Source organism: Centropristis striata, chromosome 3, assembly GCF_030273125.1.
Source record: "Centropristis striata isolate RG_2023a ecotype Rhode Island chromosome 3, C.striata_1.0, whole genome shotgun sequence".
Taxonomy (NCBI): domain Eukaryota; kingdom Metazoa; phylum Chordata; class Actinopteri; order Perciformes; family Serranidae; genus Centropristis; species Centropristis striata.
This window is the reverse complement of record NC_081519.1, coordinates 41,432,261-41,445,944: the sequence shown is the minus strand read 5'-3', so window position 1 is coordinate 41,445,944 and position 13,684 is coordinate 41,432,261. Positions and strand designations below refer to the sequence as shown.

Here is a 13,684-nt window from a genome sequence, read left to right as displayed (position 1 = left end):
GACTCCTGTGTCGATTATTGTTACTAGATTTCACCCCAGCTGACTTCAGAAGTATTGATCTGCAATCTTAAAACACACCACACGGGGGAGCCATAATACAAACAGCAGTCTTTTGATTCTGTGCACCCTTTTCCATTACCAAGTGAATGAGATTATTCCTGTTCCTTCCTGCATTTAAGCCAGCCATTTTCCATGTAAAAAAAAAAAAATTGGGTCAAGTGACGTCAGCTGCTTATAAAGGCATGGTTTTAAGAAGCACTAATGACCAGGTAACATACACACAAAACAGATATACTTAAGTAAAAAGACAATTTATTTGTTAATCAGAATATACAAAGCAGTGGCTGAAGTAACCGAATGTCATTCTGTTCTGAAAAAGGCAGTCTTGGACACAAAACTGGGCTACCCAGCCATAACATAAAATTCATTGAAAACGTAAGAAAAACAAAAGTATAAATGGTACAAACTTGCGTGGAATGCATACAGAACAAATGACCAAAGCTTTAAGATTTAAGAGGGGTTAATTAACATTGCAAAATCCTGCCTCCATTAAATAAGGTCAAGCAATCTTATCATGGAGGCACAAGACAGAGCCCCTTTATTCATTTGCACCATCTGTTATGTGAACAGGGCAGCCAAGCCAAGGATTAACTAGCAGCTCAATACAAAAAATGATGCTTCAACTAATAACGCTAACAACTGTCTATTAGCCCCTGCTTAAAACTTATCTTTGGTCCTTTAAGTGAATCTGAGAGGTCAACATGAGCCTTGGAGAGGAGGTGAGCAGCTGCCTGTATGTATGAATCATCTGGTCAGCACTGACATAATAGAGATTGTGCTTCTAACATACTGATATAAAACCTCAAGAAATGAAATAAACTGATCTCATGGTGTGGCCCAATTTGTACAAGTAAAAAAAAAGCTCATTTTAAAGACCAATAAATAACATTTCATAAAAAAAAAAGGATGCAGGGCCACTATGTTTCAGGACTCCAGTGCAATGTGATAACATGGGAGCAAACAAAAAAATATTTCTCAAAAGATACAGAAAGCACAAGCTCTACAACACGATGTTGACCAGGCTGGTAAGACAGTGCTGCAAACAAGTAGCAGTGCAGAGACCTAGGCCTCCACTTCTGCCTCTTTTGAATCTCCATTTTCCTCTGTCTTCTGCTTTTTTGTCTCCGCCTTTTCCTATGTAAAAAAACAAAACAACAGTGTTTCATGCATTAGCACAGACTGACATTCAAACAGACTAGTGCACACATTTAATAACATTAACATTGTATATTTAAATGTGGTGACAACCCACCTCCTCCTCTTCAGCTGCACGCTTCACAGGCTGTGCATCAGTCTCCTCAGCAGGGGGCGCCTCCTCTGCTTTCCCTGCAAGCACAGTTTGTCACTTCAGAGAATATCTCCTTTTGAGTTTAAATAATGTAACAAAGAAACTTGTCAAAATGTAGTTTTTTTCCACTTGAGGCCACAGAACATGACAGTATTTATGATGCAAATCAGAAGCAGAAGTGTGAAAAATGGACTCTGTAAACACAGTTGAACTCTTTTCTAAAAAAAAAAAAAAAAAAAGCAACAATGCTTTATATGAACATACCATCTCCATTCTTGTGTTTCTCCTCTGCCTTTTTCTCCACCTTGTCACTGTGATCAGCACCGTTCTGAATAAAGAGGGAAATGTTAGTAAAAGTCATAACTTAACCAAGTAGTGTTGCACAGAGGGGAAACAAATCCAAACATGGGATCCCAAGCATATTTAAAATAATCCTCCCAGAGTCTTACATGCACATGCTCCTCTGGGGACATTTAAAAAAAAGGCATGCAAGAAGCTCTTAAAAACTCCCCAGAGGATTAGCAACCAAGCTAGACTAGAGACACCAATTGAGACGTCCAAATGCTTTGCTAACTAACATCTGTGCCATTTCACAACCCAAACAAAGCACGGAGTGGGGAGCAGCTGAACAGGAGGGGGAGGCGGGTGCAGCGCCAGCGACACCTGCATGATGAGGGCTGCTAAGACAAAAGGCCATGAGGCTGGTCCTCCTCAAATACTCACTGTGCCATTGGCAGGTGCGTCCCCGTTGTCGGTCTTCTTCTCCTCCTCCTCCACCTCCTTCTTCTTTTCCTCCTTCTTCGCTTCTACTTCTTTCTTCTCTTTCAGCTCCTACAAAATAAAAGCATCGATCAATGTGACATGGGAGTTTATTCTGAAGTGCCACTTAGCCCACGTCTGGTTTTAATTAAAAGAAAGCTCTTTTTACCATATTTGGGATAAAGTCTAATTCAAGGAAGATTATGTTAGACATAATTAGAACTAGTGTTGAACATTTTCATCCCAGCCCGTAGTGTAATGTTACTGTGGCTTCCCGCCCACCAGCTGGATCGTTTCTACCGCTTTGTCTCTTCAATGAGACATTTTTAGTCGAAACACATCACACACGTTTCAGTTTCCCAGGCACAATGATGACCGTCGACGCTGGAAATTACAAATAAAACTCATTGGCGGTTTATGGTTGTCGACAAGAGACATTTTAACATAACAGTAATTTAGATAATTGGCATTTTACTCAATTACTATTTTAACTTAACGCCAAGTAACCCAAGCTACCTAAAACAACCGCTGCACAAGTAACACAACAACTTTAAAAAAAAAAAAAAAAAAAGTTCCTCAAATCTTTTAACACGACACTTGAAGCGAAAAAAGAAAGTGAATGAAACGCACCTTGGCTGTAACCTCTGCAGTTGCGGTCGTGTCAACAGCTGTATCGGCCATGGCTATTTTTGTGAATTAATTTAGACAATTATATCCGTGTTGAGAAAAAAAAAATATTTTTTTATTTCTTGGCTCTTTGCCTCCGTGTGAATAGTCCAAAGGCGCTGAGAGAGAAATGGTGTCTGCCTGTCTCCGCTTTTCTCTCGAGCTCGTCGAAAATTCACTCTCGTTGGATACAGCGGGTCGATCTCGCACGTGATTGGATAATGTCGACCACCGGAGCGTTCTATTTGAGGAAAAGCCTGTCAATCACAACAAAACTTCCCGCCTACTTGCTATCTCGTCGCTGATTGGTCAATTGTTTTAAAGCGCTGTACTGAGGTACCAGACTTTTTTTTTTTTTCTACTACACATCAGTTTGCGTTTGATTCTTGTACCAAAAATTTGAACAATGGATATAAGTGGCCTGTCGTTGAAGTTATAATAAGCAACGAGAATCTACTGATGGATGGATATTGTAGTACATAGATGCAGAGTAAAAGTTTCCAAATATATGCATACGGAGGGCATCTTTTGTCTTAGCGCTCTTTCTCTGCAGAGATGGGGTCTCAAATTACAAGCAAGGGGGGAATAATGTGACGATTTGAAAACACTGCGGCCACTCCCCCTTTCTATATTTAACGCTAGTAACAAAATGTGTTCCTGCTTAGGTGTGCTTACACTTTCACTACTCTACAAACCTGGTTAATGGAGTAAAAGCAGTGCAATGTGCACATTAAACACACAAAGCATAATTAAGCACTTTATTAATCTGTCACAAAACTATCAACCCTAAAGACACAACATGGCTGCATAGACTGAGAGCTGTACTTCCACTTTATACATTCAAATGTACTCAAATATTGAAAATGACAAAGAATTTACACAATTTGATAATTGCCAACTACACTTAGATCATTATATTTCATTCTTAAGTATTCGTACAGTGGTGTGGGAAACTAGTTGTCTGTTTCAGGCACTATTTGATACAAAGAAAAAAGAAAAAATCATATGCCACACACTGACCAAGGATAGGCTAAGCAATAAATGTGTTGCTTTATGATTTGTGAGTCTAGCAGAGGCTGTAATTGGGTGTGGTGTGTGTGTGGTACAGTAAGTGTGTGTACCTACAGTGCTGTGTGAAAGCCTTCACAGCATGCATTGAGTTACTGCTGCTGTCATAATAGGGCTATTATTTTTAGTAGAAGTGACCTTGCCATACACACTTACATGCAAAGAATTAAAAAGAAAAGCATGCGACCTATGAATACAGTATATGTCTGGGGTATTTAATGACAAAATGGATTTGTCAGACCTCATGCTTCTAAAAAACTTCTACAGTATTGTCTCTAATTCCTATTTAAAGTGTAACTGATAAAAACATGTTTTCATCTTTATATTTCTCTAAATATCTTTCCTTTCCCCCTGTTAGTTAAGAAACCGTTTGTTGTGTTGATCCCGATTGGTTGTTTCTTCTCTTCCTCCAGAAGTCCTTTGAGGTGAACTTTCTGTGCCGTTGCTGCACTTGCTCATCCAACTGTTAAACCAAAGGAAGTGGCAGCTCACAGCTTTGTGGGTCCTGAACTCTGTAATTTAAGCCTGCTTATGGTCAGTGTCTTGCTGTCAGTTAAAAAGAAGGCAAATGCTTTATATCTGAGGTAAGATTTACACATTTTATGGAATAATGCCTAAAATTGAAACAAAACAGCAAAAAAAAAAGTTGAAACAAAGTCATCTGACCGTGAAACAACCCTTATTTGCCACGCCTGTCATTGTTTCCGCCCACACACAGCTATCACTCATTTTCATAAAACGTTTACCTGCTGCTATCAGATAGTTGTCAGAGCAACACAGTAAATTACGCTCGCTTAACTAGTTTACACAACATATTTGTGTGTGTGCTCCAGACAATCAAATATTTCAAGATACTCTTACTCGTGTTTGTGTGTGTGTCTGTGTGTGTGTGTGTCCTTAACTTGCCCCAACACACCCGAGGATATCTTTGACACAAGTATGTTTTCAGTCTCTAATTTTAGGGCCTTCTAGGACCTAATCCTACACAGCCTCACTTATCTTCTCCATGCCATGACAGCATTCAAGCCACTGATTTCGAAGAAGCCTCGAGGCCCTCTTTAGTCATTCACCTCACATTCTGCTGAAATATAATTATAAAGACTGTAATTACATGCAGAGATCAAAGGGTTGTGTGCACTAGCTGGTTACTTTGAGATTTATTTTGTCTCATATGAGGATGTTTCTCTACTTATGCTGTGGAGGATATAGCGAGAATATATTAAATCATTGCTAATTGTCATTGAAAAGCTTTTGATGTTTCATGTCAGAGACATAAAATTACATTTATGCAGTATTTTATATTGTTTGGTTGAAAATTACACAAACCAACAATGAAATGCATCATGTCACTGCACTTTAAGACTCATCTTGGCATTGCATGAAGTGTTTTACCCTTTAATTTGTAAAAATAAAGATCATGTGGATATTAAAGCATAAAGCATTGAAGCATACATCCACAACATAATAGCAGCTCCACAGAGGAGCAGACTAAAAAGCAGCAGAAGGCATTACTCACTCTCTTTTGGTAACTGGAAAATGGGCGCAATCTGAGAGAGGGGGAGTGTTTGTGAGATCATTTCCTGTCTTTTTTTTTTTTTTCCTTATTTGCCCACCTCAACATGTTTCCATGTGCCACCAATCTGTTACAAAGAGGGAAAAAACCCCATCTATGGGCAGGCTGTTTTATTCTGCAGGTAAAGAAGTGAAGCAAAGTGTTGCAGTAAGTATGGTTGTCAAGGAAAAGTTGAGAAGAGATGCAATTTACAGCATGTGGTGATTTTTGCAAACCTCATACCGGTATTTGCCAACAATTGGCGTGTTTACCACACTTTCCGCAAGCAGCAACTGGAAAACTTTTTTTTTTTTATGCCATTCAAAGTTATGGAAACACCAAAAGCAATACTGTACAGAAGAAAAGCTGCTTTGTGTTCACAATGACACATGTGTGGAAGTACATGAAATGTTTTGCATCAGCTCTCATGGCCTGGGGAAACACTGAAATTGTATCTCCGCTCTAACAGGTCAGAGGATATAGGATGGGAAGAACAGCCCCTTAATTTCACCTTAATTTCTTCAGGACAAAAGGCTGACCTGACTTGTGGAATGTCAGTGCTCAAGGGTTGAGCAAAGTGGGGCCCATCAAAGAGCAGAGGTCAGGATTAGGCGGGGGAGGGTCCCGATAATTAAGAGGACTTGGCGGGGGCAAGCTGAACTCTTTTGTTTTGAACAGCAGTGTCCTGCATGCTCTGGCTGGCTTTCTCTGGGGTTCAGGTCATGCAGAGTAAAGGGCCAACATACAGTTGACTTCTTAGTAGAACCATTCAGTCCCATACACAGTGAGGGAGAAAGTTATTGATCTGTAATTAACACGATTAAGTACAGTCATGTAGTGCCGCCACGAGACCCCCCAGTGCTCGTACTGCAGGAATAATGACGACCATATGGCCAGGACATGTAAACTGTTAGGCAAGATCTACTCTTAATTCAACCGTAATTTATTCTTATGAATATTGTTTTGAAAAGTTTTTCTGGTTGTGCAAGAAGTAAATCTTTTTTTTTTTCTTTAAAACATATTCTGATATTATATACCAGTTCTTAAATGACCATGCAGCACAAAGACAGAACAAAACAACAAGACTACACTTATAAGAAATACAGTATTAATTAGCAAAAAAATAATTTGCATTTGAGAAAAATTTAGTTTCCACTTGAAAAATAATTAATTGTTTAATTAATTGTTTGTTTGTTTTGTTCAATACAATGTTTGCATATGATATTTAGACAGAAATAAAACACAAAACATTTAATTTAGTTTAAAATGATTGATTGCTTAAGGACTAGACAGTATGTCACGCTAGCAGCTAGTTATAGGATTGTAGGAAAATAAATAACTGAGTATAAAGTTCTTAAATGACCATGCAGCACAAAGACCAAACAAAAAAACAGAACAAAACAACAAGACTACACTTATAAGAAATGCAGTATAATAATTACCAAAAAATATAATTTGCATTTGAGAAAAATTTAGTTTCCACTTGAAAAATAATTAAATAACTAGGTTGTTTGTTTGCTTTGTTCAATGCAATGTTTGCATATGATATTTAGACAGAAATAAAACACAAAACATTTAATTTAGTTTAAAATGATTGATTGCTTAAGGACTAGACAGTATGTCACGCTAGCAGCCAGTTATAGGATTGTAGGAAAATAAATAACTGAGTATAAAGGTTAGCAATAATAAGAGCGGTACATCAAATGTGTGTGAATTGCACATTCATTGCAGTAAGTAAATAAATAAATCTTAAAGTCAAGTAAGAAATTAAAATCAATTTATATGCAGCATGAAATAGTGATATGAAAAACTGTATCTGAGTCTACAGAAACATGCATAATGTAAACCAAAGCTCCTCGGAGGCACAGTGCCAAGAGATCCTGACATCCTGCGGCTCTGGATATTGTTGGGGCTGTTGTGGTTGACATGTCTCTTCAGTGTTGCATGGATTAGTCTGTAGGTGCTTTGAGGATTTGGAAAATGCCAGAGCCACTGTGTCCCAAAGTCTACTCACATACACTGGGATTTAAGGCAGTGTTTGTCGCTATCTCAAGAAGTGCTATTCCACTTCAAAATGAGGGTTGTTCAAGGATATGCGTTGTTTGCTTCCATGTTTGTGATAATCACTGGCAGGATATAAAGGTGCAGTCAAAGTCTGGAGAATGTCGTTCTGTCAAAATTGGGTAATGAACTTTGTTTTTTTAGGGCTCAAAGTATGATACCCAGGAGTAAATTGTTAAATTAATAGGTAAGTTGAGATCTCCCAAAAAGAGGCAAATAATTTTCTACAAAAAAAAAAGGTGTCTTATCCATAGACTGTATATAAGAAATGGATGTACACGTTTTAAACATGGATGCATGAACAGAACTAGACTCGCCCAGTACATTCTTGTGAAAGTTGCTCAGTGCAGCAGGAAGCACAAAAAGTTTGACTTCTGTGTATAAAATTACTCAGACCTCCTATGGATCTTCCACATAGCTGGGCCCACAGATCAAGCACACTTTTTTTTTATTTTAATGGACTTTAATGGACTGAATGGATCAAAATCTGATGGTGAAATGAGTCCGTCTGCAGGGGTAATGACACTCAAAACATGTGTCTCTTTCATCATGTAAATATATGTGAAAAAGTATTTTCAGGCCCTATGGCATCATGTGACAGACCCAGAAGTTATTTTTCTACTCTTTAGCCAATATGTCGAATTTGCTTTAAAGTCTGGTGCTCTGGGGGCTTAAGTTTGTCATTTTGGTTGTGGTTATCTTGGTTTTGGCCATTGACAACTTGTTGTTGTTTTTTTTGCCAGATGTAGTGAGGGTAGAGTTAAATTATCGGCTAACATCAGTTAGCTTGGTTAGCAAGATGCAAAACCCCCCCCCCCAAAAAAAACCAGCCAGCTTGTTAGTGTTTCTTTTAGCTCAACCAAAGGCTTTAACTGAAAATACCCTCTGAAGGAGTCCAACTTCTAAGATGAGGAAAATGTAGACGGTGCACCTTGGTAGTGACAAGTTAATCACAAAGCACTCACGTACTAAAGCATACCCTTCTTTTTTTTAATCTATTTTCTTTCTCTAAATTGGATCATTAGAAAATGAACATCATGCTCTATTTAAGAAGTATTGAAACTAGTGACTAAATCAAGTGAGAAGTAGGGTAATTTTCTCGTAAAATTCTTTACAATTTGATTTTTCTTTGCAACCAGTGGAGTCGCCCCCTGCTGGCCATTACAAAGAATGCCTGTTTAAAGCAGTTCAGCATTGCTTTCACTTTTCAGATCCTGAGGTTGCTGTTTGGTCTTTTCCCATCGCGGTGAGGGGAAAGTAACTACCAGAAGAGTTCCAACCTGGTCTCACAGAAATCCGTGAAATAGCCACGGATTTCGCTTAACTCAAAATCCGTGGAATAGCCACGGAATCGCTCAAATTTCCGTGAAACTGACACGGATTTCGCTACAATGCAAGTTAATGACAGTCATGTTTTTCTGGCGAGATCTTCACCACAAAGTGATTATGTACATTCACTGAGTGAATATTTAGAAAATAAAACATATATTTCTCGCTAGAAATGTGATCAAAATCCATTTTTATGCAGAAACTAAGTCAAAATATTAACTTTTTCACTAAAAATGAGAGAACTGTCCGCCATGTTTTTTGTTCTGACCGCCGGAACCTTGAAAGTCACGTGACTTGGAACAAACCAATAGGAAAACGTAATTATTAACTGTCTTTAACTTGCATTGTAGCGAAATCCGTGTCAGTTTCACGGAAATTTGAGCGATTCCGTGGCTATTCCACGGGTTTTGAGTTAAGCGAAATCCGTGGCTATTTCACGGATTTCTGTGAGACCAGGTTGAGAGTTCAGATATTTCAGGGTCTCATCATTAACAAATCTGGGTAAAATTGCAAAATGCGCCCCCTTGGTTCATGGTGCTGAAGAAAGAGCTGAACCATAAAGAACAGACTCAGGACGTGCCGCAGAGACTACATCTCCCAGCTGGCACTGAGCTCTTGGTGGAGGTGTTGGAAGAAACTGCTGGGAAAAGGTCACCTGGGTGACTCAACTGACTGTGTTGCTACAGCGACCTTGACTCAGAAAAGCTGCTACAAAATGAATAAATGAATACATGGATGAACAGATGGATAAATAGATGACAGATATGATTTAATGTATCATGTACTCACATTACAGAAGCCAAGACACTGCATGTGTTCTGTAAACTGTATATGAAACGTGGGTTGAAATGCCACTGAATGTATCATAGACCGGATTTAAATTTAACGGATGTTGAAATGTGAACAAATGGAGTCCAAGTGCTTGATCTCGACTGTGTGTTTGTATTTATTGTTACCACCCAGCAATAGCAAAGCGTTTTAGTCCTTGACCATTAACAGTGTCGGATTGCAGCACTTTACTCCTCCGCATTGAAAAATAACACATCATACACCTATTAAAACCAGCTCCACACATGTCCAATACATTTCATTGTAAAACGTATACACAGAAAAAGAAGGAGCTCAATCTAAACAGGTATATGTAACTATTGATATGTCTGTTTTATTATCTTAAGTTGAATTATACTCTTCGAGCTGGTGCTACATCATCGTATTATCATGGATCATTTAAGTATTATCTTATTTATCTCAAATTACAAAGATTTTGCATACGTTGGCCTTTTTTGTGATGACTTTGGTTGATTCAAGTCAGATAACCGGATTATTCTACACCCATGTAAACACACCAGAGCCTGAAAACACTCCTGTCGATGTTTGCTGTTTAATTTTCAAGATTTTTTACTGATTTTGCCTTTGCAAAAAAGCATTAAACATACAAGAATTATTCAACAGTTTAGCCGATTTCCTGAAATTGTCTTTTAGTATATCAAAGAATAAGTCATAAACACAAGTGTCCATGATGGATGGGTATAAAGGAAAGATGAATGCATAATTTGTTATGGTGTCTGTAAATAATTAAAGGTTATAATAACTCAGTGCACTGTTAAATTGCATATCATTTCCCATAGACTTAAAAAAAAAACCTTTTAGACTTGTGAAAAGCAGCATGAGTAGCGTAGTGGGGTTTTCTCTGCTTAAGTTCATCTGTACTACCTTATTTATTTCACCTCTTTAAGCTCCACCCCTGCAACTGTCTTGCCAGAGAAAAGTGGAAATTTCCAGTAATCCCTACTGCTTTGCAAGAAGTGCTCCTCCTCCTTTTAGTTTCCCGCCTTTCAGTCTACCTGCTCCTTCCTGCTGCAAACTGGCCTCAAGACCTCCAGCCCTCTGCTGCTCAGCCTTGTGCCCAGCACATTTCACTTAGTACAATGAGAAAACATACTACTTCTCACATAGATGTAACACAACAATGCTTCTGGCATCATCACTGGCCTATAAATGTATTTACACTCACCCATAAATATGATCCTACTAAAGATGTGAAGATTAGGCTGTTAATTTTTTATTTTATTTGGATGGCAGCCAAAGTAAAAGGTTGTTTTATTAAATGCTGCTGATCTGTCTGTGACAGCTTGCCCAACTGTTTCTTTGTTTACTTGAAACTACATATTATTATGTTACCCTCTGCATTACCATTAAGGGTTAAGCTATATGTAACTATTTCATTAGCTCTTGAATGATGAACAAGGGTTGGTTTTGGGATCACAGAGCAGATGGTGGATTTGCATTTCTATTTCTCTGGCTGATCTGATATTCTGATGTCTGTTTTTTTTCTTTTTCCCAGAGATATCTCATGCTCCAAAGCTGGTCTTCAAAAAACAAGAATCACGTGAAAAAAAAAGAGATAACAAAAAAGGACCAGCTGTAGTGCAGAATTTTGAAAAACAAGATGATATCCGTTAACCTGTTTACAGCCTGTGAGGTTGAGTCCAGGCTATCTCTTTGTCAGATCTGTGGTTTTATAGCTTCCTCTTAATTCACAGCCACAATATAACGGTGTTCACACGAGCAGCCCTGGCGTTTGCTTGAGAATCATTTTAGATAAACTACAAATAAAGCCACGAGACAGCTGCAGTGGAGAAGTTTGAGTGTGTTGATGGCATGAGGCACACTGACCTTAGACCCATTGTGAAGCACCAACAAAGAGCCATCTGCACAGCAACCAGAGCTGAGATGAGGGACTCGCACACAGGGGGATCGAGGAGGGGGAGGGAGGGATACAGGGACCTGGAGAGTGTTAAAAAAAAGAAGAGAAAACAAATCTGCGATAAAGAAACATTTGAATGGGACTTGATCAGCTGGATCACGTCTGAAACATCAAAGCAGTCAGTGCTAATATCGCAGACTTTTGTACACAAAGAAAACAGGAAGCTGAGCAGCATATCAGCTCAGAGAGTGCATGGATCGCTCCACTGCTGGTGAAGTGGAAGACAAGAGCTGCTGGCCTAATCACTCAAGAGCACATTTCCTGCCTGCTGCATGATGAGATGAAGTCAACTGTAGCCGTTTAAAGCTAATATTTAACCCAAACCTGCATCTCAAACACAGAATCTCATTCATTCTGCCTGCAGAAACACACAGTCTTTGCCTCTGCATTGATATTAACTGCAATTATATCTTTTGGATTTTTTTTTTGGATGCAAATAATGTTATGGTGCAACCTAAATTTAGTTTTCCTTTCGAATGGGGTGCTTTTCAAAATGGTGAAAACAAAGACAAAATGGTGTCGAGGACATCTGTAAAAATCACAAATGTTTCACAGGTAAGACATGAGAGTCAGGATTGCTTAGCAACAGCAGTAAGAAATTCTTGCAGCCTGTGTGGTAACACAGAAACTCATCCTGCTGCCACCCAGTGGTGCACTGCTGCTAAGTGCTGCTGGATGAACTGGAAACGATCAAAGGCTCACTTCTCTAAAGCGTGCGCGTGCAGCAAGAGGAAACGGCCACAATCAGCTGCAAGGTGTAAAACGTGTAATTGAAGAAGGACTTGCTATGAAGAAGGAAAAAAAAAAGATGACATCCTCTTTTCTTTCTTAACACTGTTCAAAAATATGTCCAGTAATTTGATTGGGCAGAAATGCACCAGCTCTCATGTTGCTTAGCAACATTCATGGTAGGGTGGGATGTGGGTGGGTGAGAGTTGGGGGGGTGGGGCGTTCGTCTAGGGGAGGGAGCATTGTGGGTGCAGGCAGACTGACTGGGGAAATACCTGGCAAAATTCCCAAATAAACAAACAAGAGAGAGAGAGAGAGAGAGGAGGACAGAGCGGGAGACGGAGGACAGGGGCATTTTCTACGTCCTGATAACAGTGTTGTCTAAGATAATGGGAACAAGACATTTTAAGGGCTAACACAGTTCTTTCCCAAGGCAGAACAAGACTGGGGACAGGAAGTGGAGAGCATTAAACTGAGAACTTTCACTGTAGTGAGATGAAAGTTGACAAGAACTTTACAATACATAAAAGGCTCGTTGCTTGAGACAAAATGTTCTCCAGCATTGTTGTTTTTTTTGTCTGAGAGGAGGAACTGAGAGAACCGCTAACAGGACATGGGTTGTTGATAAGTTGTAACAGTTTGACGAGAAGCAGACGAACAGGCCACAGGCGAGCTAGTACCTCCCAGATGTGTGTGGAGAAACTATACCTGTGCTTGCATGTCTTTAATTGGTGCGGTTGGGTGTGTAGGTGTTGGCAAGACACTATTTGGATGATTACTTTTTGAACAGGATGAGTTGAAGTTAATGCAACAATCCCAACAGAATGCACCGTGTGCAAGAATAAAAAGGACAAAAATGACAAGAGATCACAAGGTGCACTAGAAGGTGCTCTGTAAAAATGTTGGAACGGTTAAGAGAAAAGGTGGAAAATGTGCTTATATGGAGAGGGAAGGGTAGATGAGGCTGCTGCTGGTAGGTACAGCCCGCAGAAGGAGGTTGGTCTTGGAAATGGCTGATGCAGGCGGTCTCTACAGGCAATGAGGACTCTTTGTCAGGAGTAGGAAATGAGGTTTCTGTTGTGATTAAAAGGAAGGTTTCTATGGCAATGCGGAGAGCCGTGTGCACAGAGAATTTGTTGGGAGTGGAGGGGGCTAAGTGAGAGTAGGATTTCAAAGAAAGCAGCCTCCTCCATCTCATCTCCCAGCACCGCCACCCCTCTGCCTTTCCACAGCGCCCTTTTATCTCTGATAATCTGTTTTCATAGCCACACAGTTGAAACTGCAAGGGGGATTATCCAGAGCAAACCAAGTCATTGGTCGATCAGTCATAAATGTTTACAGAGTAGCAGTTTCACTTCCCGAAAATCGTGGCTGTTTGAAACCTCCCAAGAAAATCCCCCCACCT

At 39.4% G+C, this 13,684-nt stretch overlaps 1 protein-coding gene across 1 annotated transcript; it reads right to left on the bottom strand.

The window, feature by feature from the left end:
• Positions 1–295: 295 nt before the first annotated feature.
• si:ch211-222l21.1 (prothymosin alpha) lies at positions 296–2,932 on the bottom strand. The gene is made up of 5 exons (XM_059329097.1): positions 2,738–2,932; positions 2,072–2,179; positions 1,613–1,676; positions 1,313–1,386; positions 296–1,194 (listed from the first exon to the last, which is right to left on the bottom strand). The coding sequence occupies exons 1-5, from the start codon at positions 2,786–2,788 to the stop codon at positions 1,123–1,125; spliced, it is 369 nt and encodes a 122-aa protein (XP_059185080.1). The 5' UTR covers positions 2,789–2,932; the 3' UTR covers positions 296–1,122.
• Positions 2,933–13,684: the final 10,752 nt, after the last annotated feature.

What these genes read in the sequence shown, in the direction of transcription:
- si:ch211-222l21.1 (XM_059329097.1), bottom strand. Translation starts at nt 2,788, where the DNA reads ATGGCCGATACAGCTGTTGACACGACCGCAACTGCAGAGGTTACAGCC. An exon ending in ACGCACCTGCCAATGGCACA is followed by an intron (nt 1,677 to 2,071) that starts GTGAGTATTTGA and finishes CTCTTTATTCAG; the next exon opens with AACGGTGCTGATCACAGTGA. An exon ending in GAAACACAAGAATGGAGATG is followed by an intron (nt 1,387 to 1,612) that starts GTATGTTCATAT and finishes CTGTGCTTGCAG; the next exon opens with GGAAAGCAGAGGAGGCGCCC.